Source organism: Myodes glareolus, chromosome 8 (genome assembly GCF_982192425.1).
Source record: "Myodes glareolus chromosome 8, mMyoGla1.1, whole genome shotgun sequence".
Classification (NCBI taxonomy): Eukaryota; Metazoa; Chordata; class Mammalia; order Rodentia; family Cricetidae; genus Myodes; species Myodes glareolus.
The window spans coordinates 78827404-78854324 of NC_142033.1; the positions used below are offsets into that span (position 1 = coordinate 78827404).

General features: G+C 48.5%; 1 protein-coding gene across 6 annotated transcripts in view; it reads right to left on the bottom strand.

The window, feature by feature from the left end:
* The window catches only part of Tns3 (tensin 3), a 246093-nt gene that overhangs the window by 64676 nt on the left and 154496 nt on the right, over positions 1-26921 (bottom strand). For all 6 annotated transcript variants that reach the window (XM_048450104.3, XM_087909179.1, XM_048450105.3 and 3 more), the window contains 3 exons: positions 25687-25816; positions 25432-25497; positions 24280-24384 (listed from right to left, as the gene is read on the bottom strand). In XM_048450104.3, the coding sequence (XP_048306061.3) occupies positions 24280-24384; positions 25432-25497; positions 25687-25816 (301 nt within the window). The remainder of the gene's footprint in view (positions 1-24279; positions 24385-25431; positions 25498-25686; positions 25817-26921) is intronic.

A 26921-nucleotide genomic window follows, 5' to 3' on the forward strand; every position in this document is an offset into this window, starting at 1 on the left:
AAATAAGATTAAGCAGCTGTCAGGAGTGGGAGGCGCCCAGAACCGAGGCTCCAGGGCCTGGGTGCACCTGCAGTTCCACACCACCTACCACCACTGACAAGGTCAGGAGTGTACATACTTAAGGTTCCATTGGTGGCCCTACCTGAGCAAGCAACAGTAAGCCAGGTTTCAGACACAAAGAACCCGAAAGTACACGCTATACCCAGCTCTGTGAACATCAGACAAGAATGCCTAGTAAGGTGATCCTAAATGTCACCTTCCAAAGATCCCCATGCAACCATGGGCAGAATCACTAAGGCTGTATAAAAGAACGGCCCCTGAAAACATCAAGCCCGCAGCCTGTTCCCAGGCTCTACCAATCAGGGAGTTGACCGTGACCTTCCAATTCTCACCACAAAAGGTAAGCGGGATTCTGTGTGAAGGCTGACTTCAGCACTAATGGCAGCACAGCGGAGCATCCCTATGGGCCCCAAGGAAGCATCAGCGCCATCTGGCATCAGAGAGTTCCCCGCTGCTTCCTTCTGCTCTGCTCCGTGTGAGAAAGGCACTGTTGAGAAGCTTCTACTCCACGAGGATTACAGAGACACTGTGTGCCCCACCCTGCACCCACCACACACACACACACACACACACACACACACACGGATGCACGCATGCACGCACGTACTAGGCGGAACGCCAGAAGACGGCTACTCCAATTCCCTGCACTAGGCAGGCAGCTGGAGCACAGATCACTGGGACACAGAGCTAAGGGTAGGAGTCTGCTCATCTCGAGGGCAGAGTGCAGGCTGCTAAGACAGCTTCCATAAGGTCTGAAGCATGCGTTCTCCATAAATCTTAATTAAATGGTACCAAGGCTTAAAAAAAAGGGAATGCAAGAATGAACTGTAAAAACACTCTTCTCATTTTCTAGTTTAAACCAAAAGTACCTTCAAAAATTCTAGAGTCAATACTCTAGCGGCTCCTATGAAAACACACACAAACAGCACACAAAAGACCTAGAAAATGGTAAAGAGTGGGCTAGTTCTCTGGCTGGCAGCCATGAATCATTCTATTGTTGTTTTTATTAGTAACAGAATTTTTTAAATTTGAGTTTTTAGAATTTTTAATCATGCGTGTATGGGAGTGTGGGAGTTTGCATGAGTACAGGGGTCGCAGAGGGCACCACAGGGCATCAGAGCCTTTGGAGCTGCAGTTCCAGGACGGAGCGAGCCATGGCCGATGTGCTAGGAACCAAACTCAAAACTCTGCAAGAGCGGTATGTGTTTTTAACCACTGAGCTACATCTCCAGTCCCAAATCAGAGATATCTTCAAAGGACAGTGACTCAGGAAAACAGCATGCCATCTACCCTGCCTACGATCCTGATCTCAGCCTGGCTCAGTTCTGAGCACCTAAGAGGGTTTTACAAGTTCTTACAGCTCAGACAGTATATGGCTACGATACCACAGGCAAACCCAGTGACTGGACAGAAAGGGACCGTTCAACCCCAACAAGAGTCAGAGACATGCAGGACTCTCTTGAGCTTCCTGTTGCACGCATAGCTAGCTCTTAACATCACAACATGGCCAAGAATTCTACATGGAAAGCATACTAAGCTTCCAAGCTGGCAGCTCCTGCTAGAGGATGTAAAGGCCAGGGGCCCAGGAAGACGGAGGAAGCTGCCCCAGGGCTATAGCTCCTCATCTGCACCAGCAGGACCCACAGGCAGGAGAGCAAAGAGCTCTGGTCCTCACTGAGCCCACCCCACTTTCGGGCCAAATGCCACTGGTCGCCCTCTAGACAAGAGGGTTGAGAACCTCCACTCTGGACACCTAGTGGCCGTTAAACAATGGAGAGACTAACTGTCCCCAGCTTCTCACCACCTGACAATACCTGGGTCATACAAATAGCCAACTAGGGTCTAAAGGTAGCTGTGCCTGGCAGTCCTGGGCTACCTGTAGCCACCTACTCCTTCTACTCCTTTCTCTTTCAGACCACATACCAGGTCTGGCTGTCCCTGCAAGGCAGGGGCAGGGCTGGCAGCCACTCTTTGCTCTCTTGGCCGGCCTTCACCGGAAAAAGAGCAGAAGGAGAAAAGGCCCTGAAATGAACCATCCTCGGGACTCCAAAGAGTTAAAAGAAACCAAAATCCCTACATGGTAGTTCAACACGCCTATGGAGTAAGAGGCAGTCACCGAAGGTGTGAGGGATGTGTGGCCATTCTCTGGCCAGTGTACTCTGAATGAGAGCAATAGAGAGGAAGATAGCAAGGAGGCAAACAGGAGAAGAATAAATGGTGCCGTGATTTCCAGTGTCATGTGCTCTTGTCACCTATGAGGTAACTATTTCAGCTCTGAGCAGCAGGGTCAGGGACCCGTCCATCTTCTATGTTCATCTGTGTCTAAAGTTGTTAACCGATATGGGCAACAAAGACCATCTCATCTAAATGCTGGGTGTGTCTAAGAGAATGCACAAATTGCTAAGAATGACACAGAGAGCATCCTATTAGAAATGAAATATCAGTCTGAGCACCGACCAGTTGCAATCTTGACAACCAACCCAAAGGGAAACCTAGACCTCACCACTGTAGGCCCTGATGGGCTTGGATTAAACACTAAAAGATGGCCATCATTCCCTCAGGCAAGCAGCACCTTATGATGTAGCTCTGGTCTGGAAAAATGGTGCTGGAACTCATTTTCTTCATCTAGACCAAAGAAACGATGCTGCCTGGTGAGTTTTAAGCTATCAAGGGGCAGAAAAGGCGAGTCCCAGCCTGGCTCAACCGAGCCCTGCAAAGCTCCGGGGTTCTGAGCACCCTTCTCCTATGGAACACAGTGTGCTGCCTAAGCAGCTAGTGTCTGAGGATGGGAGCTGTGCGACAGCCACTCCCAGGCCCCTGCCTCCTTTTGTATCCGTTATCTCTTGGTTCCCATAGGTTCTCAAAGCCCTCATTTAAAATGCCTTAGCCTTTGAGTATAATCTAGACACATCCTCCACCCATAGGGTTAAAAGCCCCTCAAAGCAGAAGCTGTGAGGCAGTGATGACTGTCTATGGAGTAAGGACAAAGGAGAGGGGCTCTACAAACTCAGACCACTGTTTCTTCATTTCAACCCCTGGTTGGTTGACTCTGTGGATGGGGAATCCGAAGCTACAAGAGCGACCACAGCAAGTTTCAGCATTTCCCATGTACCAAGGACTGACATGTGAGAGCCGTCTGAAATCAGCCTCATTCTGAAGATGGAGATGAAGCAACCGGAGCCGAAGAAAAATTTGCCCAGGAACTAAGGTTTCCAGAGACAAGGGAAGAAGCTCAATACATCCAATGCCTTCCATTCGGTGGCCCCCTTCTCTGACCACTGCCACCAGGTCCAGCCAGGCTGACAGGCAAGGCCTCCTCTTCAGAAGCAGCCTGTGTGCTGACTGGCCATGATGTCTCTGTTGCCAAGGTTGTTTATCAAACACACATACAGTGCAGAGTGACTTGTGCTGCGTGACACTGGGGAGGTTCTGGGCTGGGAACCACAGGGAACAAAGTACAGACAGGACATTCCCATTTTTTTAAGGACCATGACCACAGATGTCCCATCATTGCCACATGAGATTCCTCCCCATCTCCTTACCTCGCACACTCAACTCTCTCCCTCCTTCTTTATCTCCCTCCCATCCTCCTCCCCCATCTCTGCAGTAGTAGAGTTTGAATCCAGGGCCTTAGACTCACTGCAATTACTCTACCAAAGACCTCTAACCCAGACAACTTTTCCGTTTCGTTTTGAGATAGCGTCTGACTAAACTGCCCAGATCGGCCTTAAACCTATTCTGCAGCTTAGGCAGCCGTTGCATTTACAAAGTTATTGCCTCAACATCCCACAGAGCGGGGATGACAGGCCTGAGCCACCACGCCTACCTGTAAAATGCGGCTTTCCCACAGACAGGGAGAGGCTCCACAAAGTATTTCAAACGAGAAAGACCAACAACAAAAACAACAACAAGATGACAGGGGTGGCGAGATAAAACAGCAGCTAAGAACAAGCAGAACTGAGCACCGTTCCCAGCACTCACACATCAGGCAGCTCACACCAACTCCAACTCCAAGGGATCCGGACCTACGGTCTGCACAGGTGCCTGCACTCATATGTGCATATGCGCATGCAGACACGAACACCCACACATGATTAAAGAATAAAAATCACCTTCTAAAAAGATGAAAACATACCTTCCCTTCCTGACTGAAGACATTGGAAAGTGCACACTTGTGCTCACACATATGTGAGGAATCAGGTGAGAAGAGCGCCAGACTTCAGAAGGCTCAATGTCAAGAACCTAGCTGCCCACTGGCCCCACCCATTGGTCCCACCTCCAGTAGAAAGCTGACTGACATCAAGGAAACATAGGCCTCACATATCTAAGAAGCTGTCCAGACTCTATTTCCTTTGTGCCCTGACTACACTGATCCCATGTTGTGGTTTTGTGTCAGATTTGCTCAAAAAGTAACTTTTCAAAGGAGCCAATTGTATCTTCAATAGAGAACCTGTGCCCACACCCAGTCACTGTGTGTGTGTGTGTGTGTGTGTGTGTGTACTAAGCATGCACTGACTTCCCATTATAAACGAAATGTAGAAATCATTGCAATGCCCGGAGCACAGAACGATTCAGCCCTTGGGTTCAGGGAGAATCAGAGATGGAAGAGAGGTGGGCACAAGGAAGAATCTATGGAGGGAAAGAAAGGGTAGGACCGTTCTAGCTGAACCAGGGGCTGCAGAAATTTCCACCATCCCTCTCCTGCAATCCAACCAACACCGGAGGACAGACTGCTGTCCCTGACTCCAGGACAATGACGAAATCGCCAAGCATGCACAAACCTGAAATGTGAAGCCCGCGTTACAGATGGAAACAGAAGCACAGGGCAGCTGAACTAATGTTAAACCATTATAAAAGGCCAGCTTGGGGGCTGAAGAGATGGCCTGGTGTCCCTGAGCAGAATGGTCCACAAGGTAGCTCACAACTGCTGGAACTCCAGGGGATCCAACACCTTCTTGGGGCCTGTTTAGACACCAGGCACACTTGCATATGGTGCACACATATACATGAAGATTAAAAAAAAAAACCATATACAAGAAAGGAAAGGAAAGGAAAAAAATAAAGGCTAGCTCAATACAGCATCAGAGTTACGACCCACCATCTCCTTGGAAAGTTGGGCCTCCTGGTTCCTTCAGATTGCATTCCAACCCCAACCAAACACAAAATCAGCAATTTAATTTTGGAAAGGAATGTTTTCTTTAGCTTCCGCAGATAAAGAACCCAAACTATGCTACATTCACACTCCTACACCCTCGGTCCCTGGAGACCACTCAGCATGCTAGGGTTGCCTCCCTAACTCTCAAGACAGCTAATCAAGCCAGGCCAGAACTCAGTATTTTCAACGCATCTGTGCTAACGGTCCGTTTATTAGCGTCCCACTGCCTAAGCTGAAGTTGTAGGTGTCTTTCTGCTCTCTCAGTTAATGAGCCTGAGTTCTGTTCCTGGCTTAGGCTCCTCAGTTCCCCACTACCATTGGGAGGCTTCCCTGGATCTTAAAGGCACAGGCAGCTTCTCCACAGTGGCTACCCCCCAGCCACGTCCCCAGGTTGTCCTACTGTGACTCACTCGAGGCTACTGAACTGAATCAACTCAACATCCAAATAGTGAGATAAGAGGAGGCAGCCATGGGTCCTCATTAAGAAACCCAGGAGCAACGGCCCTCCAAGGAAGAGCGGAGGAGGAAGAAAAGAAGAGGAAGAGGAGAAGGAAGAGGAAGAAACGCTGCTCACTGGCAGTCTGCTAGCTGGGCCTCCGAAAACTCCACTGGAGTAAGCAGAGTCAGGCTCAAAGGCTTTAACTGTGGGACTCCAGCAGGGTAACACTGTGGGGATGCAGCACTAGGACACAGATCAGAGCGGCCCGGGAAGAGGAGGGCAGGCTGCAAATGGAGATGTTCTGGCCCATGAGCATTTCCATCCTGACTGGTATTAGCTGTAGAATGCTCCTCACACAATAAGACCACCACGGGCAGAGGCAGACGGAAGCGAGACTCAGGGCAATGGGCCCCACCTTGCTGTCTGGCTTCTTTTTCTCTTCTAACCCTCCTGTTCCATTCCATCATCCCTCTTCTCCTTTGTTCCCCCGGTGAAAGAGTAAAATATTGCTGGAGTAGCCATCATGCTCCCCTCCTTCCCGTATCTCTGAAAGGATAGAATGCCATTGCTGGGGTACCAAGCATGACCCTTTCTGTCTGTCCATATCCCTGAAAAGGATGGGAGCTTTTTGTTGGGGTAGCCAGCATGGGCCCTGCGCCTCCCTTGTGACGCAGAGCTTCTTTGTGGGGTTTCACTGAAGAACTATGTGTACTTTTACTCCCTTCTTCATCTCCTGCAGTAATCATTTTGATTGGTCACAGCTTTGGGACTTCAAAAATGTGAATCGCTCGATCTCTCTGTGCCTCGTTTTCCTTCTGTGTCGGCCAGTAACCTAGAAAGAGGCACTGGGTGGCAGCCTCAGAGTCAACGGCATGAGGGTGTGCGGCACATCAGACCTGGAGGACAACCCAAACTCATGCAAGATGTCACTTCTGTGCCCCGTCCCCCACTCCCCCATCCAGGGCCCTGAGCGAGGTGAGCAGAATACTCCAGAGCATCTAAATAACAAGCCCACACTGGGAACGACACTGATGAATTGCTTCTTAAGATTCACCTATTAAGCCACAGATTAAGCGGCTGAAGAGATGGCTCGGGGATTCACGCAGCTGCTAATGCTGCAGAAGATCGGGGTTCAGTTCCCAGAACTTTTGTGATGGCACACAACTGTCCGTAACTCCAATTTCTGGAGCTCCAACACCCTTTTCTGGCTTCCAGGGGCACTACATGCACACTGTGTACATACACCCATGCACACAAAACACTCATACACAGAAAATAAAATAAAACTTTAAAATGAGCAAGGATTTACTTTGTAATTTATCGAAAAGTTCTATAAGTCAGTGACACGATTCTACTCTTCCCACCCGCCACCCCAGTGGCTTTCTGGCCAAAGTGACCCGTGACCTTTACAGATACACATGTTGATCAAACTGTTTTCTCCTAGGTGGCAAAAATCATAGGAATAAAATGACTAGACAGTCATTGTGCCCTGAGCACTCCACAGTACTGTGTCCCGTGAGGCTAGCAACAGCCCCCAAGGAATCCCAGATTCTCTCTGCTCCCTCTGTGAGGTCATGAGAGATACAGACCACATCTGGCTTCCCAGGGGGAGGGCCAGAATGACCCAGCGGCACTTATGATGAATGTTTAGGAGCCCTGACCATGTCACCTGACCCTTCCTTAGAGTTCCAGACATTTCTTCTTGACTTGCCAAGTCAGCTGATAGCCCAGCTACAGCATGTGCAATAAATGGACCCAGGAGTTTCCCAACACGTAGCATGGCTGACAGATGGGAACTGCTGGCAGGACTGGCACTGATGGGGTATCAGGGTTCAATGTCTGGGCATGAGAGAGCCTATCACCCAGTCAGGTGGCCCGAAACCAAGGCTGTGCCAGAGTACAAGGTAGGGGTGAGTGCTGGCAGCTCTGGTCATGGCCAAAGGAAGCTGCTTTCTTAGGGTCTGGAGGGGGCTCAAGTAAAAGAAGATCCATCTTTCACCAAAAGGAGATGCTAAACCCGGACACTTCCTGGTGTCACCTTGCTAGTCACACATGCACAAGTCAGCCTTAGTTTTTTCCATGTACACATCTGTAAAGAGAGCGCCACTGACCTCTTGTTAGAACCAGCTTGCCTTTGACTTCTGCACTAGGGTCCTGCCTCTGTGCTAATTCAATATTTCTTGGTTTGTACTGAATTATTTTCTATCACGGAGCAATCAAGGAGTAAATATTTACTCTGTGCGTGGGTCTGATGAAATGTCACCTCTACTCGGCAGCATGCATTTGTTGTTGGGAGGATGAAATAAGTCCCTTTCCTCTTTTTTAAAAGAATAATCAAGAGGAAAGCAAACTTTTGGATTGTAGAAGGCAGTGTCCAATTCCTCACCACAGGCAGAATCCCAGAAATAACTCACTACACCATGATTCTCATTATCGAAATTTTCGACCCTCTAAATGCAAAGGTGTGAAAGCCAGGGGCAGGGGACACCAACAGGTGTCAGCAACCGGACATTGGCAGGAACACTTGGACACAAGCACCTTACAGGGCCCTGGAGACAACCAGGCAGGCTGGACAATCTTGGACAAATATAAATCAGCAAAGAAAGGAATGGAGGTGAGAGCAGGGAGAGTCCACACCAGCATACCGGGCCAGCAGTAAGCCACCACCCGGAAAGGGACTGTTGTGCCCCCACGCCCTACTTCAGCCCGGAGCAGCCGGGGTGCCTGGGCAAAGCACCACAATGTGGCAGTAAAGGAGGGCTGTGAATCCCAGGGGTCCGTGACGGCAGGTCCAAAACAGGACCAGGTGCCCCCACCAGCTGCATATCCAAAACACATCCCCTCAACCCACAAATGCTAGCCGCAGGATTGCAGCATCCATCCTGATACTTTGTGACCCAGCTTTCTGAAAACATTTTAAACAGGAACAGATTCAGGCCACAAAAAAAAAAAAAAAAAAACAAAAAAACAAAAAACAAAAACCCACAGCCTCAGGAGAGAGGCACCTGGGCAGACCAGCCACAGAGTTGGTCAAAAGAGCTACACATACACTTCAAAACAGACCTTCCACCTCAGGCCACTCTGAGTGTTTCCCTCAAAGAAACAGGTATGACCGACTCCTCTGGATAGCAAGCAGATAAAGGCATTCCTACACCAGTCCTGCTGGCTATGCCAAGAAGGGACTTCGGATCCTCTCCCCCATTCCACTACACAATCCCCAGGGCTCTGGCCAGCATCATCTCCCCCTCCAGGAGCGAGCTGGCAAGTCTCGGACAACACAAGGCTGGATTTGAAGTACCTGGAGCCTCGCAAAAGCCACAAGCAGACGGGTGGGCGCAGGCACACACTCATTGCTTACCTTCCCTCTATACGCTCAACAGCTTGTCCAGAACAGAGAGCCGGGCCAGTTCTGGGAAAGAACGCCTTCAACAGCATCCCGGGGACCGCCTCCTTCCCAGGGCACCTCGCCTCCCGCTCCAGAGAGTACAGAAAGTAAAAATCTCCTTGGCTGCGGGGACTTTGATTTTGTCCAAGAGGGCCCAAGCAATGTAAACATGAGGGCGGAGTTTACTGCAATCAGGTTTTAGTGAAATTTGAACTCTACAGGCTGAAGGGCGGGGCCAGAAGCCCTCACTCTGCTCAGCGGCCGGCTCCCGTACATTTTACAAACAAGTTATTCTTTTATTTGCTCTCTTTAAAAAGATCCAGACAGAAAACCTCTGAGGGACATCTCCCTTGATGGTGCTGCTTGCCTTCCGTGCTCCGTGTGGCAGAGAATAATGTCAGCATTAACTGTGGCACAACGTACCTTTGTGGTTTCTATCGGAGATCCTTTTCCATCCCAGGCTGCATTATATTCAACTTAGGTGGGCTCAGCCAACGCCCTCCCACTCTGGTTAAAGTCAGTCGCGGCACAACCACATGCCTCTATTCTAAACAGAGAATAGAGACACTACAACTAACAAGGGGAGCCCCTCCAAATCTACAAGGTTCCCCTTCTCAATGAGAGCCCTTACAAATGTCTTCAACCATTCAGCAAGGAAGGGAGACATGCCTGGGCTCTGAGTACAGGCAGAGGGCAAGATTTATCTTCAATAAATCACCGGAGACCTCAACAGAAGCACACACCACTTACAAGATCTCAAGATAAACTCGGCTCACCCTCGGGAGAAAGGATCTCCTCCACCACAGGACATAATGCAGTTCTTGTGCAAGAAGTTCTGTTAAATGTGGAATTCAGGAGAGGGTATTGGGTAACACACCTTCCCATCAAGGGAAGCAACATCATTGTTCCCATTCTGCAAGCAAGGGCACTGCAATAAAGGCCAGGACTTACTAACCCCAGCCTGCTTTCCCTTCAAAGAATCCACATCAAAAGGAAAAAAAAGATTAGGAGATGTTTGAATAACCTAGCTCGGGGACTAAAATGAATGCCTATGTCCCTTTAGAGCATTTGTGGCCTCCCTGGGTCAGAGCTAACTATGTTCAGCTACTGCTGGGCCAAGTCTTCTAGGGCACAAGAACCTTGAACATAAATTTTCAGGTCCCAAACCCATACAGGAAAAACAAGAGTTAGGACACCAATAACAAAGAGAACAACAACAACAACAAAAATCTTTTATACCAGCAAGGGTCTTTTTTCTCATAGTGAGACTGAGATTATTTAGGGCTCAGGTTCAGCCTCTTTCTGTAGTGTCAGAGGGTAGAAACGAGCGGCTCCAAGTCTTCACCCACCAGCGTCCACTTGGCTTCCAGTCCTGCTTGTCTGCTGCTGCGGCCACCAGGCAGGTGTGCCCCAGTGCTCTCGGTTTCCATACACTCCCCACTGGTGGGTTTTGATTACACGGGCCTGCTTAGGCTGTTAGCATTAGCCTCTCATGAAACAACATGGTCCATTGACATTTTGCTGAAGTCTGGCCAGAAGGCAGCTCTGTAGCCCAGAGGGCTTTGAAATGCACCAAACCTTTGACCTCGGGGAAGCTGCAATACTATGCATGAAATCATATATCTAATGAAGAAAAGGCTGGAAAGGGCTTCTCAAGTATCTCTGAAAGTGGTTGAGCAAGTAGGCAGGAGACCTGTAGGAGGTTGAGTGTGATTCCTGTCTGGGACTCCAGAAAGGGAGAAGACACTTCAAAAAGATAGTAAAAGATGTGAAAATTGGAAGAAAAAAAAGTAACTGATCATATCAGAGGGGTAATAATATCCTAATGGCAACACATACAAAAGAATGCTCATAGCAACAGTATCCATAACTGTATAGGAGCAGTGACAGCCCAAATGTACAGGAACTGACGACTTCCATGTGACTGACAATGGAACATCAGCCATGAGGAGGAATGAGGCACACACAGAGATGCACCCTGAAAACTTGGGACAGGCAGAGTGACTCACAGAAGAATGAATGGTTCCATTATTTGAAATGCCAAGAATAGGGCACTCCGGAGAAACAACTAATGGTTTTCAGGAACCAGAGAGAGCAGAATCAGAAATGACGGTTAATGTGTAAGGCTCCATTTGGGGATGATAGGAATGTTCTAGACCTAGATAACAAGGGAGCATCTTCTAGAGAAAGTTCTCATCCTTCCAAGCTCCCCAGCACTTTGATCCCTCTGCTCCACTGGCCCCTATTCTTCTGCTGCCCTCTCCAATTGGTCTTCTCGAGATTGTCTCTCTGAGTTAGCCCAAGATCTCACTGCAATGCCCTTCCACTCACTGGTTCTACACCCAAGTCCGTGCCTCTCCACAACTGCCCCAATTCAAGACTCATCCATCCAACTTCAGGGTGCTCTGTTCTCCAGCCAAGGTCACCTGGTCTTTCCTGGTCCTGACCAGTCCTATGCCCATATCCATGACCAGCTTTGGCTCTCCTATCACAGGTAACTGTGATAAAACCATGGCTTCTCCTCCTGGGGCGTTCATTTGATTGGGTTTCTGGCTCGGACTCTCTAGACTTCAGCTTGATCATAACGTTACTGATGACATAATCTTGGTAGGGTCCAGAGAGCTCCTCCTCTTCTCTATGTACACCACCATGTACCGTTTCATGTACATCACGTTCTTCCCTCAGCATGGTGGGGATAGAGCCAATGCAGATTTAATTCCAGTCCCACATTTGGACCAAGGGTAGCATGAACCCCTGGGACTTCTTTCCCTCACTCATTCAGACCCAGAGGCACTGCTGTTTCAACGGTACACACACTGTGTACACACCCCTAAGATAACAGGCTGTCCTACCTTGAGGGTTTACAGCATTGGCACATGATGCTGACTCTCAGCACCCTCCACTGTCACTGGCAACACCTCTAAGCCTTCCTGGCTCTGAAGCTCCCACCCATTTGTCAGCTGCTTCCAGCAGAAAACATTTCCTTCCTCCGTGGATCAAGAAAGGCTACAGTGTAGGAGCTCATTCCCAGTGCTCTATTCCATGCCAACTACCAGACCTCAAGTCCCCTGTCCTGAACATACATGTGCATGCTCGAGTACACACACACACACACACACACACACACACACACACACACACACACAGTCTCTTCTATTTCCCACCTCTACCCGTGTGCTGTCCAGTGCACACCAAAGGCTGGAGCATCACAGCCATTTGACTAGGCCTGCTCTAGGATGCACCAATGAGCTATCTGACCCTTTGGGGTGCAGTCAGAATGAAATGTGCTACTCACGCCAATCAGTGAGTTCTGTGAGCTCACTCAGTAGCCATTACAGGTGGGCCATGAGTACCTGTTCCAGCTTTGTCTGTAACATCGAGCACTGAAATACTATAAGGGAGAGAGACACACTGTGTCCAAAGCCCAGACAAACCTGCCTCATGAGCACACAGACTTGTGGGTTTTCCTTAATCAGCTCCCTAGAAAATGACCGCTGCGCCTTTGCTCCGCAGATGACCTGGTCCTGTGATGTGTAGGCAGAGTGACAGAAGCTTTTATGTACAACAGCGAATGAACCCAATGCTGAGAGGATGGTTTCCTCACAGCCCCTGCTCTCACTCAGAGCAGCCATCGCTGGATGGCTCCTCTTCCTTTCCCATTCTCCCTTCCCCACACACGAGCCCAGTGGTATCATAAAAGTGGTGGGACCTGCTCCTGGTCCACGGGCAGTGTGGGTATGACACCACCATCGGCAACTTAAAGTTTAGCCACTGGGCCTAACGTCACAGAGAATAGAAGGTTCCAGGTAAAACGTCAACTCAGTGGCAAAAGTGAACATTACCAAGTCTTCATACTCAGAGAATGTTACCACCATCAATTCCTCAGTTTTCCATAACGAAGTTTCAAAGAACGTAACGTCGCCTGTCTTTCTAGCAACACCTTACTGTGTGTAAAGAAAACCCAGGCTCATTTTCAGTCTTGTGAAAATAACTTCCTGTAGACCAATGTCTAACCCATCCGGGACATGTCAAACCACGGGAGGAACAAGCAAAAGAGAATTTCCAAGGCTTCCTCCCATGTCTAAAGAACCTGCTTTCAGCTCCTGGACCAACAGCTTCCTCTGGGTTTTGGTCTACCCCTCAGGGGCCTTCATCCTGAAGCCGTAGCTTCTAATCTCAGCCTTGGTACCTGTCTGGCTCTATCATCACTCTCGTCTGACCTAGACATCAGTTAGATCTTTCTAACTTGCTCCGCTCACCCTTGGTTCATACAGCAAAGGGACCCCTGTATGAACTTGTCTCCTGCCCTGATTAAGGCTTCCATGCTAGGTCTCCTTGGAGGTGCAGGAGACTCTACAGGACATCAGTGTACAGAAGCCATATCCCAGGGGGTCTCAGAACTCTGCTTTACCTAAGGAGCACTAAGGAGCACTAAGGAGCACTAGGGAGCACTCTCCACGTAGCGCATCCCCCAAGGGAGAGAGGAACACCATGTAGAAATAGACCTTTTATCTACAAAAGTAGCCAAAGCTTGTCCCAGTCACAGTGTAAACCAAGGAGGTCTGAGGGTTCCTGGATGCCCACTTCTTTTACATAACACCACATACTGCCGTTATACCAGCTGATACCCTGATTCTCCAGTAGCTTTCTGGTCTATAAAAGACAAAAACAAAAACAAAAACAACCTAGTTCAAGTAGAAAACACATTCCCTGCCTTGACCTCTTCTTCTTTTTTCAAGCCCCGCCCTTCACAGAATCCACAAGAATGAAATTACTTTTATTCTGTCCTGGGACCTACAGGGGAAAAGCAAGACTGTTTAAATGTTGCGGTGTGTATTTGATTTCTAAGGTCTTGTATATAAAAACTTAAAAACAACTCCAACTAGGAGTGATCTGATGTGGGATGTCCTTCTGTATATGTGTTGCTTTTATTAATTAATGAAGAAAGCTGTTTTGACCATTGGCTGAGCAGAGTAAAGTCAGGCAGAAAATCCGACCAGAAACAGAGCGAGAGTAGGTGGAGTCAGAGATGTTATACGGCTGCCGAAGGAGGGAGAAGCCGCCTAGCTGCCCAAGAAGCAAGAGGTAATAAACCACCAGCCTCGCGGTAAAATATAAATAATAGAAATGGCTTAATTTAAGATGGAAGAGCTGGCTAGAAATACGCCTAAGGTATCAGCCAGACAGTGTTGTAATTAATACAGTTTCTGTGAGATTATTTGAATCTGGGCGGCCAGGAACGAGCAAACAGTCTCCACTTACAGCAATCAGAAAAAGGCACACCGGATGGTAGTTTCCAACTGCTGAAGGCAGAGCTAGAAACAGGACTTCAAATAAAATCCTCCACAAAAACCTAATATGGAGACTATAAGGAAATAAAGGTGGGAGCAGAGACTAGGGAGGGTTTTGGTGGTGCGGGGCGGGGGGGGAGGGAGATGAAGAGAGGAATCCAAAAGTACCAACACGGAGTCCTGAAACTTCAAAAGTCAGAAGGTACTGACCCTGAAAATGTCACTGTTCCAAAATAGCGCTCCATCATAATCATCAGGTGACACGCTTAGAAAGTGAACACACATGCAGGCATTCTCCCAGTCCAGAACTGTAGGACACAGGGGACGGAGGTGCCAATCTGACTAGGCAAGATCAGGTGAGGGATGCGTGACTACACAGAGGACCTAATGAAGACTGCTCCAGCTAAACTTTGTTTTTCTTCTTTTACAAGCCCTTCCTTAAAATGCGCCCACAGACAAACTCCCCTCGCATTTCCTCCTCAATTTGTAGCATTTCTGAAGAGAGAGTGCAGGGCACAGCACCAGGGGCCTGACCTGTAGGCCTGTCTTGGTATTTTGTAAGTCTCCAAGAGAAGAGAGGGTTGTGTGAGTCTTCCTTCACCTTTCAGTCAACCGTGAGAGAGGGAAGTAGCTGGCGTGTGTGCGGGTGGGGGAGCGCAGCGAGCGGATAGACAGGAGGAAGGAACACCCGCTTTCCACCGGACACAGCTCGCTCTCTCTACTGCTTTACACCCCATTGAGCTAGTATCATTGTTGAATTCTTTTCTGGACTTGGCAGAAATGAGAAACGCAACCTCCGACTTTGTAGAAATAAAGTTTAAATCCCACCTCTTCCTGGCATTGAGAGGTAGGCTGTTCCCATGGAGGCCACAGCGGAGAGCCAGGCAGGTGTGACTGGAACATCCCTGCGAAGCCACCTGGAGCTCCTGGCAGGAAACTGTGGGAGAAACGTTCACAGCACCAGGGTTTCCGGGCACACACTTCACCCAGAATGTGAAGCTGCAAGCCTCCTGGGGTGACAGGGGAGCTGTGTGGAGGAAGCCACCTCTCAGCAAGAACTAAGCTCGGAGGCCGCGGGTGAGACTGGAGGGCAAAGTTCCCCGGCCCAGGGCACGGAATACAGGGCAAAGGCCGATAGCTGTGTGTGTGCTTAGAGGGTGAGGTCACAGGAGAAAGTTGGAGGCGTGGAGCATCAATGCGATGAGGACAGGAAAGTGGCAAGAAGGGGATCGCACATGGCTGCTAGACTCCACCAAGACAGTGACTGCACAGACTCCAGCACAGACAAACCAGCCAGCTTCATCACCTGCCAAACACACACGGCACCCCGAGTCTACGTCCTCCTGGGAGGGAGACCCGCAGGCTGGAGACTGAGAACTGAGGACGAAGGTCAAGTCCACTCAAATCTCAGTGCCACCATTCACAATCCCGGGGTGACGCTCAGCTCCTGGGGCCGTCACTGGGATACTCCCAAGGTCGGTTCACACAGCACTACAGGATGACATAGATTTTGAGACAGCTTCTCTAGTACCACTCAGGAATATGATACATTATGTATATATGTTATATAATAACATAATATAATGATAATAATATTCCTGATGGGATGGCCTGGCTCTTGTCCTTTGGCAGTCTCAACAGCATGCTTTCTTTCCAAAAGGTCACATCCATTTTCAAAAGTCAATAGTCCAAGGCTAGATTATGGCTCTGAACACAGAGCAGAGGCTTCTCAGGGCTCCGAGAGCAGTTGAGAGCCATTGCCCTCTGACCTGTCACACTGTACCGTGTCTAAAATCCCACGCAGGTGTTAGACCACGGGGTCGATGAAAGGAGGCCTCGCGGGCTTGGGGGACAGCGGTGCGGAGTCTTGATTCACAGACAAGAGGAGAAAAAGGAGCTCTTCCCCCATATGGGTCATAATCCCTTAAGAGCATATAAGGTTACCATGAGGCGCTTGGCACCTGACCAGCTCAGTAGGCAAGACTCAGAAAGGGCTGAGTTTTAAAACTTAAGAAAGCTGTCAACATAAAAAACAAGAAGTCACTTGTGTTAAGCATAAGCACAAAGAGAATATCTTGACGGCAGACTTTTCACACATGATTCTGATTCAAACACAGAAGTGTGAAGCATGAATAGGCACAAGGTTCCTCCCATGGTCTGGGCCAGGATGTTAACCATCCCCACTGGTTTATATTTGACTCAATTCACATTCATCCCCCTGTCTTGAAGGCTGATGAGCCTTTGGGTGGTGAGACCAGACGGACAGGAGTAGCTCACCAGACGCAAGTCTTCGAAGGCTCTACCCGCCCTGGTTCCCATCTGTAATGTTTGCTTCTTGTCAGATGCCATGGAACGGCCTCATGCAAACCGCCATCACCAATCTCCCTGCCATGAGGGGCTGAAATGAAATCTCTCTGCAAGTGTGAGATAAAGTAAGCCTCGAGGGCTTTAAGCTGCCTCTCCTAGGTATTTTATGACAGGGATAAGAAAAGTTAACTGACCCTTAGCCTGATAGGAAAGGTCTTCTGTGGGGTCATCAGCCCTATTCCACTTTAGGCCCGCGCCGTCCATCGCGGCAGAAGATGGCTGCCCCATAATATACACATAGTCCTCATTTGCTTTTCAATACCTCTGCTTGCCTCAACCTCTTTGTAGAGTCACATTAGCTATGGTTAGCTACAGCACACACACCTCATCAGAGTGATATTTCCAGCAGGTGGCAAATCTCGCCATAGATGGCAAATCTATGCAATAGAAAGAAGATCGAGAGAAATTCTCCTACCAGCCAACCATTCACGGAGTAGCAGCCGTAGCCAACATTACGAGAAGAAGAAACATGTCTCTAGATGCTAGTCAAGAGCATCCCATCCTAATAAAATTAGGAACTGCCCAGGAGGGACCCCACGACTCCAAGTAGTTAACAGATGCATAGCCACGGTGTGACAGACAGGCAAGCTCCAGTGGGTCCCTCCTTCCAGCAGCTGTCAAAACTTGCTTTGCTTTTCCCAATCTTAATACCCTAAATCCCCCATCCAAGTAGCCACACCTGAATGGCTGCAACTTGACACAGCATGTTCATGGCCCTACGTATGGCATGGCCAGCGCTTCTTGACCCAACTTGTTCTGATCAGTGGCCCATATTAGGAGACTGATGAAATATTCTGAGAAGTGGATATGGCCATTTTAGGGCTGAAGGTTACTGTGATGAGAGCGGAGAATCTGAATCCCCTTTGGACTGTCCGCTCCACAGCCGCAGAGGGAGCTCTCGCACAATGATAGTTGTTCGGGAAGCCAAGTCTGAGCCCCCAGAACAGAAGGTACCCACTTAAAGTGGAAGAGTCCAGACCTGGATATGTCCTCACACTTCTCACCCTTCTTCTGGTACGTGATGTGATCAGAAAGCTAGGTCCGTGTAGGGAACCAAGGGCTTGGAAGTTGCCCAGCAATTCTTAAATGCAACCCAGCCACTCCTGAGTCTTCCTTTCCCCTCATCCTTGTTTGATCTATGGTGACCTTTTCCATGCACTTCTGAGGGCCTGAAGCCCCCATACTTCAGGCCGAGAGCTGTGCCAATCCAGGCCTCCCTCTCTCTGTTCTTGACTAGGGAGTTTTATAAGCCCCTCCTCTCCCTGCCCTGCCCTCTGGACTGCAATGCCTGTGGGGCATCCTCTGGATCACCCTAGGTTTCCAAGCCTGTGCTTCTTCCGGTCTCACTGCCAAGTCAAAGGGAGAGACGCCACAGTGTTGCAACACTTCAGATCACACACTGTCCCCACCTGATGGAGTAACCTCTCTCTCTCTGTTTTTGACTAATCTTTGGCACTCCAAATTCCAACCCATGGCACACCCTCCAGGACTATTGATATGGATATGATATACAGTCAGCCCATTGTATCTGCAGGTTCTGAAAGCAGGGACTCCACAAATCAGAGATCAAAAAACACTTTCTTAAAAACCGCATCTGCTTTGAACATAAAGATTTTCTTGTGTGCCCCTGGCTCCAAAGAATGAGGGATGACTCATTCATCATGACTCGCACAGGGTTCATATTATGGAAGGCACTGTAAGAAATCCTGGAATGGTTAAACATATGGAAGAATTGTGTGGATATATGCAAATTATATGCAAATATTATCTCACTTCAAAGACGGGGACTTGCGAATCCATGTATTCAAGCGTCTCAGGTAGCCCTGGAGTCAATTCCTGTCAATACTGAAGGAGAATTGTCCGTATGATGTGCGCTGATGTGAAGGTACAGACCATAATAGTTCCTCACAGAGCTAGGGGAGGCTCTGTTTAGGGCCACCTAGGCATTGCACAGATGTGGAGCTAGAACACAATCACAGCTCATCTGAGTAAACACACACATCCCCCCCAGAAGGGGTTGTGGTCAGTGGTTCTGACCCTGTGGGAACTTAAGTGGGAGGTGCGATAGCTTTACTGAGAGCCACATGCACAGCGATGGAGGGTTTGAAGTCCAATGATGGAAGAGGAAAAGCAAGTCAGACCACTCACGTAAGAAAAGAGTGGATGAGAGGGGCAAGAGACAGAACTCTAGGAACAGTGGCCCCCACAGTACACCACCCATGCTGGGACAAGGTGGGACTGAAAACCTTCCTACATGAGGTCATCAGTGGAGAAAGATTTGTGTGTGTGGCACGAGTTCCCGCCTGTCTACTGTCAGCAAGTTGGGTACATACAAGTGCAGAGGTCATGAACTGCTCCGAGACCTTTTCTTAGCCCATCACCTTTCCCAGCCAGATAAGAAATCCCCATTTGCTTCTGGATGATGGGAATATAATCCATCCGGTGATGTCCAACACCACACACGTGTCACAAGGAAAGGCAGACAGTGCTCACTCCCAAATAATCTTGATTATAACAAACACAACTCACTTAGGGTACCAATCTTCACCAGCAGTAAAATTCAGGAGGTTCCCAGGGCCCTTGAAGCTCCCACCTTCCCACTTTTCCTGGGAACTATTTTTTCCCTTTATCTCTAAGAGGGGCTCGTAGCTTCTTATGAAGATGAAATAACACAGCCAAGCTTACTAAAGGCTTCCATGCCCATACCAAGAGTTTCTTGGCACCATGCCACACCAGAACATTTTTCCCTGTCCCAGGTGATAGTGAGGACCCTTGAGTGGCCAACGGCTCCACAGCTCACTAGCATGGCAGACCACTGCCCACCCATGAGGACAAAAATAACAGCGCTATACTGGAGATGGGGCATTTGTGCTCTCTTCTTCACCCTGGAACATATTCAGGGTCTGGCTCTTTTCTTAGTATGGAAAGTGGGGCAACAGGCTCAGACATAAAAGAAAGAGCTTTCCTAATATGAGCCCTGACGAAGGCAGCTGTAGAGGGCTCATTTCAGGGCAGCGGGAGCTTCTAGAGATAAATGGAGCTTAAGCCAATATTTCAGCCTTTTTTTTTTTATAGGACCAGTAGAAACTAGAGGCAGGAGTGGGGGTAAAAGGGAGCATTGTAATACCCCATTTTTCAGCTAAAAGAAAATGTTTCAAAGGCTGCCAAGTTTCCCTTTGCCCCTCAAAGCTCCGACAGCTGTCAGGACTAATGCCGCTTGAGGCTTGGTCCCTGGCAAGAGCAGCTGAGATTTCGCTCTCTGCCCGCCAAGGTGGTGGCTTTGTCCAGGGATCCAAGCCAGGGACTGCAGGCCCCTGACAAGAGCCAGGGGCTGCCTGGAGTTAGACAGAGACCAGCCTCACTGCCTGGGAGGTGCTGAGGAGGACTGGTGCACTGAGCGAGAGGACTCACTCTCCAGCTACAGGAATGGACCTTTCTATTCTGTGCTGACCCTGGTCTTGGGCACAACAATGGAGGCACAGAGGACACACTGGGTGACAATGATAGGATCAGTCACACCATGGTGACCTGTCTAATGCAACTGAACATGACAAAGCAGGAAGGAGAGAAACTGCTCACAGATGCATGCCCGGGCAGGTGAGCGAAGCAGAAAACCAAGGCTGTGAAAGTGCCGGGGCTAGCCCCAGTATGAACCTCTTACGTGCTGTTTTAAAATGAAGTCTAAAGTATAGCAATGTCAAGAGCTTTATCTGCAAGCGGTAACACCAATAAAACTTTCTTCAGTGATAATCAGCATTTCTGAAAAAGTACAAATGTATAAATACAAATTGATTCCAAGAGAAAAATACAACCCCTTCTGATCCTTTCTCCTGTTCTTGTCCCCTAACCCAATTTCTTTAACTTAACTTTAGCATTGGTATAGCCCACTGATAACAGAGGTCCACAGCCTTAAAGCATTGCTTCCGGTGGACCCCAGACCAAGAGAATCTGTGATATGTGAGGCAGGATAATTTTCACTAGAGCATGTGCCATTCTGCAAGAGCCTAAGCTAACTGTATCCAGGTGCTACTCAAAAACAATGTGGTCAACTACTAACTGTATATGTATACTTACTTATATGCAACTACTGTGTGTGCATACTTACTTATACACAACTACTATGTGTGCATACTTACTTATATAGAACTACTATGTGTGCATACTCACTTATATGCAACTACTGTGTATGCATACTTACTTATACACAACTACTATGTGTGTATACTTACTTATATACAACTACTGTGTGTGCATACTCACTTATATGCAACTACTGTGTATGCATACTTACTTATACACAACTACTATGTGTGCATACTTACTTATATACAACTACTATGTGTGCATACTCACTTATATGCAACTACTGTGTATGCATACTTACTTATACACAACTACTATGTGTGTATACTTACTTATATACAACTACTGTGTGTGCATACTTATATACAACTACTGTGTGTGCATACTTACTTACACACAACTACTAAGTGTGCATGCTTATTTATACATAACTACTGTGTGTGCATACTTACTCATATACAACTACTGTGTGTGCATACTTACTCATACACAACTACTGTGTGTGCATGCTTACTCATATACAACTACTGTGTGTGCATACTTACTCATATACAACTACTGTGTGTGCATACTTACTCATATACAACTACTGTGTGTGCATGCTTACTTATATACAACTACTGTGTGTGCATGCTTACTTATATACAACTACTGAGTGTGCATATTTAGTCCAGCTCCTTGCCTACTCAGGCCCAGAACCAACCAACTCAGAGGACTTCAATCATGTCCTTCCAGCCAGACTATCCACCTGTGAAGCCCCAGAACTTCTAACCACACAACCTACACTACAAGCATTTCCCCCAATCATGTTGCCTTACTTGGGAGACACTGAGAGAAAGATTACCCCAAGGGGAGCTGCCAGAATCGACAGCTAAAGATTAAATCGTTTCTCTGATAATTCATTCAACAAACACATCAAATATCTGTTATAGTTTGAATGCCTGTGGTCCTCCAAAATCCCGTATGTTGAATCCCGTCATCCAGAGAGATGGCATCAGCAGGTGATTAAGCCTCGAAGGGACTCTTGTGATGGAACTAGTGCCCATAAGGAGACTGTAGGAAGCTCTCTTACCATCTTCATGCCATGAAGGCACAGTAAGAAGGCAGTGTTATGCAACCAGACCTAAGCAGAATACTACCTTGTAGGCACGCTGATCCCCCATTTCCAGCCCCCAGGGCTGCGTATGACACAAAGCTGTGATATTCTGTTTCTGTTACCACATCTGAACAGACTGAAACAGTAGCAAGATGCCCCCAGCAGCCACCGTAACAGCTTTCTGTGGGTCACCGACTGTTGCCTCTGGTTCTAACAACCAAGAAAGAGGGGTCTGGTAGAGGAAGCAGTCTCTGTCTTTAAAGGCTGTATCCTCTCTCCCACCTTTTCCTCTTCTTCTACCTCTACCTCCTGGATTCCAGGTCAGGAGCTCTGCCACACCCTTCTTCTAATGACGCATTTGTCACAGCCAAAAGTGATGCAGACAAGGTTGATCTTGGACTGAAATCTCCGATATCACAAGCCCTAATCACTCCTTCATCCTTTAAACTGAGCCTTTGGACACTGACTCTCGGGGCACACTGAGCGTCAGAGTGCTCCATCTACATGTAAGTAACCTGACTTCCATCATATAAAGAACGACATCTCCACGACTCCCACAAGACTTCTTGACCACATTCCCCTGGTCCTTGGTGGCCGCTATATACAGCCACCTACTTGACTGCTTGGCTCCCTGGTCTAATCTAGCCTGTGGTTTGCCTGGTCACCATCCGCATTCCCTCCCAGTACTGATGGCATTCCATCCCATTCTCCAAAGCGTCCCTTACTCTTACTGCAGGGGCTACCCCGTCACTCTTCTCCAATGGAAGGCAGTAGAAGCGTGGCTGATGGGAAAGAGCTGTGCCGCACACTATCAGACATCAACAAGACAGACCCTCAGGGGCGAGGCTAACAATCCTGTACAAATACACTTAGCAGGGAACTCTCAACAATTCCTAGGTACAGCGCGGGTCTTTGAGACACAGTGCAAAGTTTTCTGAACGTGGTCAGCTGTAATTGTTTTCTGTGCCTAAACCTGAAGGATTAAGCTTCTGGATGATTCACACTGTGAAGACACATAGAGAAAGGTTCGCCTTGTCCACACCTGCCTGCTCACATCCAGAGTTCACCTGTTTCAATACTCAGAGCGCCCACCTCTTCAATACTCTTCACCTCGGGCACAACTTTTAGTTCAGATGGCTTTGACACCCCAGCAATTCCTTCTGATGAAATTTCACCTTCCACCACACAGAAAGCCATGTGAATTCCCCAGCACAAGCAGGGGGGGTCACAGAATTGATGTCTCTAGCACTGGCCATCTGCCCATGTCTGGAAGTCCAGTGACCAACAAGCCTGTGATGCTGGTGTGGGTAATTCCAGACACTGGTGTTTGGTGCCTGACATCAGGATGTACCTAACTTGACAAAAATTACTCCATTTTTCTTTCTCCTAGCAGATCTGATTCTCAGTCAAGTAGTTTAACAATATAAAAGACTAAGCCAGAGAGATGTCCCAGATGGTCTTGGGTGGCCCCTGCACATAGCCACTTACTGGCTACTTCAATACACAGCTCGGTGGTTCTAATCTAACCAATGGTTTGCCTGGTCAACATCTCCTGTGCCCTCCCAGGCCCAGGACTAGGGCTTTGATTAGTGCCATCAAGACTGACAACCAGAGTTTGATCATCAGAATGCATGTAACAGAAAGAAAAAGCAAATCCTGCAAGCTTCACCCACACTCCCACACATGGCATGCAAGGAACCCATGCATAACACATACATGCACGCCTACACACACACACACACACACACACACACACACACGATGTGGCATGCTCATGACCTCCCTGCAACACACAATAAGCAAATAAAATGCACTGTTTTTAACATTAACAACAAAACATAAAGAAAAAAAGAAACTTGGATGCCCATGTCTCAGCAATCAACCCCAGTGGCTTCTCTTAGTAACCTGAGGAGATGACAGTCCCTTTATTCTTTATCTGCTTTAAGGGTCACCGGGAGTCACAGTGTACATTCTGAGGGTGGGCAGGAGACTGTGCTGAGTAAGTTGGGCGTCCACCTACAACCTGAATAACAAGCAAACCTGAACAGTGTCAGAAGATTTGAGCCTGGGGCTATACAACAAGTAGAGGTCACCCCAGACTGCTACGTGGTATTCCCCAGCACATATGGGAAAAACGGATGGAAGGCACCAGGCACCAGCATTACACATGCCCAGCTCCAGTCAGGAGGCTTCCAACCAACCCTCTACATGCTACAGCTTTATCAAAGGCCCCGATCTAAATTTACCACGTCAGACCCTTGTGAGTGCCTTCAAATCCTACAGTGTCAGACACATGTAGCCTCCAGACTGTGGGGTGCAGGGTGACAGTCACACTGTAAGCAACAGCAGCAGGGCTTTGCTGACGCGGCCATGAACATGCTCTCTCACCCTGGCGACACTCACCTTCCCCATCGGCACTCATGTTCTCGTACGAGTCCCACCGAATCAGTGGGTCTGCTGTGTTGTAGTCCACGATCACCCCCTGGTCACTGTAGAGATGCTCAGATCCTGCGGGGGCACAACAGGCATGTTAGCCTTAGTAGAGCCCAGGGCTTCAAAGCGGCATGGAAAATTGTAACACGTAAGTCTTCAGTTTAATGGTTCTTTTTTACCTAAATCCGTAACCATGAGCCTGGTAAAAGAGTGGTAACTTCCTAAGCAATTAAAAATGGAGTTGGGGCTTGAGAGATGGCTCAGAGGTTAAGAGCACTGACTGCTCTTCCAGAAGTCCTGAGTTCAATTCCTGGCAACTACATGGTGGCTCACAACCATCTGTAATGAGATCTGTTGCCCTCTTCTGGCCAGCAAGCATACAGACAGACAGAACACTGTATACATAATAAATAAATAAATAAATCTTTTTTAAAAAATGGAGTTAAAAGTTATCACGTAGCCAGGTGTGGTAACATCCCCTGATAATCAATCTCAGTGTTGGGGAGGCTGAGGTCAGATGATCAGGACATCAGCCTAGACTACAAAGTGATTTGTGTTCCAAAATAATAAGAAGGGGAAAAAAAAGTTATAATTGAAATGGTCATAGGCAAGAGGCCTGGTGACAGATAGGAACATTTCACAACAGTGGTCAAGATAACTCTCTCTTATTAAATGTATTGTCTGAAACACACAGACATTCAGTGTACAGAAAGGCAATCCCTTTCTCAGACACCTCTTCTGAGGGGAGAAGCAAACATTTACTACAACTTCACAGATGAGCTGTGAACCGTCAGGGACACCAGCAAGCCCCCTAGCCTGCAAGGGCTCCCTAATGAAGTCACCATGGACAAAGCAAACTATCTTTCTGTGTTTTCCAAGTGAGAGCCAATGGCTCAGTTGCCTCCCGGTTATTATCCAATATGTTATGTTAAGAAAAGCATTTCAGACCAAGCTTAGCAGTAGGGCACATGCCTAGACTACATAAGGCTCTAAGCAATACCACCATGTAAAATAAAAATTCCCCAGTATGTGCTAAGATGGGAGGTGTTAATAGAAGCTCAATGTGCTCAGAACTGTCTCCAGCCTGAGTTAGAGTCTGGCTGTGTCCTGTCAGCAACCTACCTTGAATCTTCTCAGGTGTGGCTGAAAAGACCAATTCAATCTTGCCGTAGTCAGGAAAGCGGTCATCTGAAAAATGAACACATCACACTGTAGACACCCGACACACAGAGCGTCAACCTCTCCCTGGTTTCTCTGCATTGGTTACCCACAGATCAACTCCGTTTGGCTTGCGCTGGCAGTCTCTCTGCCAGCAAGTGGGAAAGAAGACAGGCAAGGACACCACTTCTGACACCCCAAAGGGCTTCATCCACACACCTTTACAGGCACTGTCCAGCTCCTCCTTCCCAAAGAGCAGCCCATAGCCCTGCACAGCTCCAGTGTGAAACTGCAGGCGGAAAATGACATCGCGGGTGGCCGAGCGGAACTTCTTATGATAGCACTTCACCTGGTCAAAGAGAGGACGAGAAAACAAGGCATGGCTGAGGGGCAGCGCTCACTACTTAGCACAGGAGTGTGGATGGTGTGGCCCGAGGATAGGTGTTCACACTGGAAAGTTACATCTTAAGATGCCATGGGGGCAGACAGTCAGCACATCACTGACCGTCCCCCTACGCCCTCATGTTATCTCAACAGAAGGAAAATCCCAAAAGACCACAGTCCTTTGTCCTGCGATGGGCCACACCCTTCAGACAGGGCGCTGTGTTAGAAGGCATCTGTGGTCTCTAGTCTCGATTTCAACAGCTGACAGTGTGGACACTTCCCTTTCATCTAAAATCTCCGTTTCCACTGAATGCCTCTTGGTTTTCACGCCATGGAAACACTGGTTATCGCTGCAGTCTTGTTTGTTGAGTATAGGCTAGAATGTGGGGGCAGGGTGTGGGCATGGGGAGTCACAGACAGACAGACAAGCACTGGTTTTGTTTTCTTTGCCAGGTGCCCAGGGGTCTTGGAGGTGGCGTTTTAAAGGAAGCGCTAGAATGACATCTGCGATTCGAACAAAGGCTGTGACTTCTCCACCTCAGGCGCAGCCCAAGCCACCCTGAATGACTATGTTGACAAACAGACACTAGAGACAGACTGTGGCAAGAGTGTGTACCTGGTGTGCCCCATCCCATCCTACCACCAAAGGCCTCCCAGCATCGGGCCCTAGTGAGGAAGAGGTGTGATATGAAAAGAACCTCACGCAGGTGGCAAAGCAAGAGCCGCAAGCCAGCAGCGCCTTGCCAGGGTCTCCATGGGTCCCAGGCAGACTGAGCTGCTCTCAACTCTAAGACCACACAGTGCCCAGGGTGGCACACCTGCCATGGGACAATGTGGTAGGTAGGCCTGCCGACGTGGTGTAGCTACTTTCCGTCAAGAGACTACTTCACAAAGCTAAATGGAAAGCAGGCACCGATCGTCAACACTCATTACCCCAGCAAGAAAATGTGCAGGTGACAGCTGGGGCATCCTCTTACCATGTAAGCCATTCCCCTGCCCCAGCCCCCAGAAACTCCAGAAAGCAGAAACCCAAGAAGCCTAGGCAGGAAGGCTGGGAACCACCGCCCTTG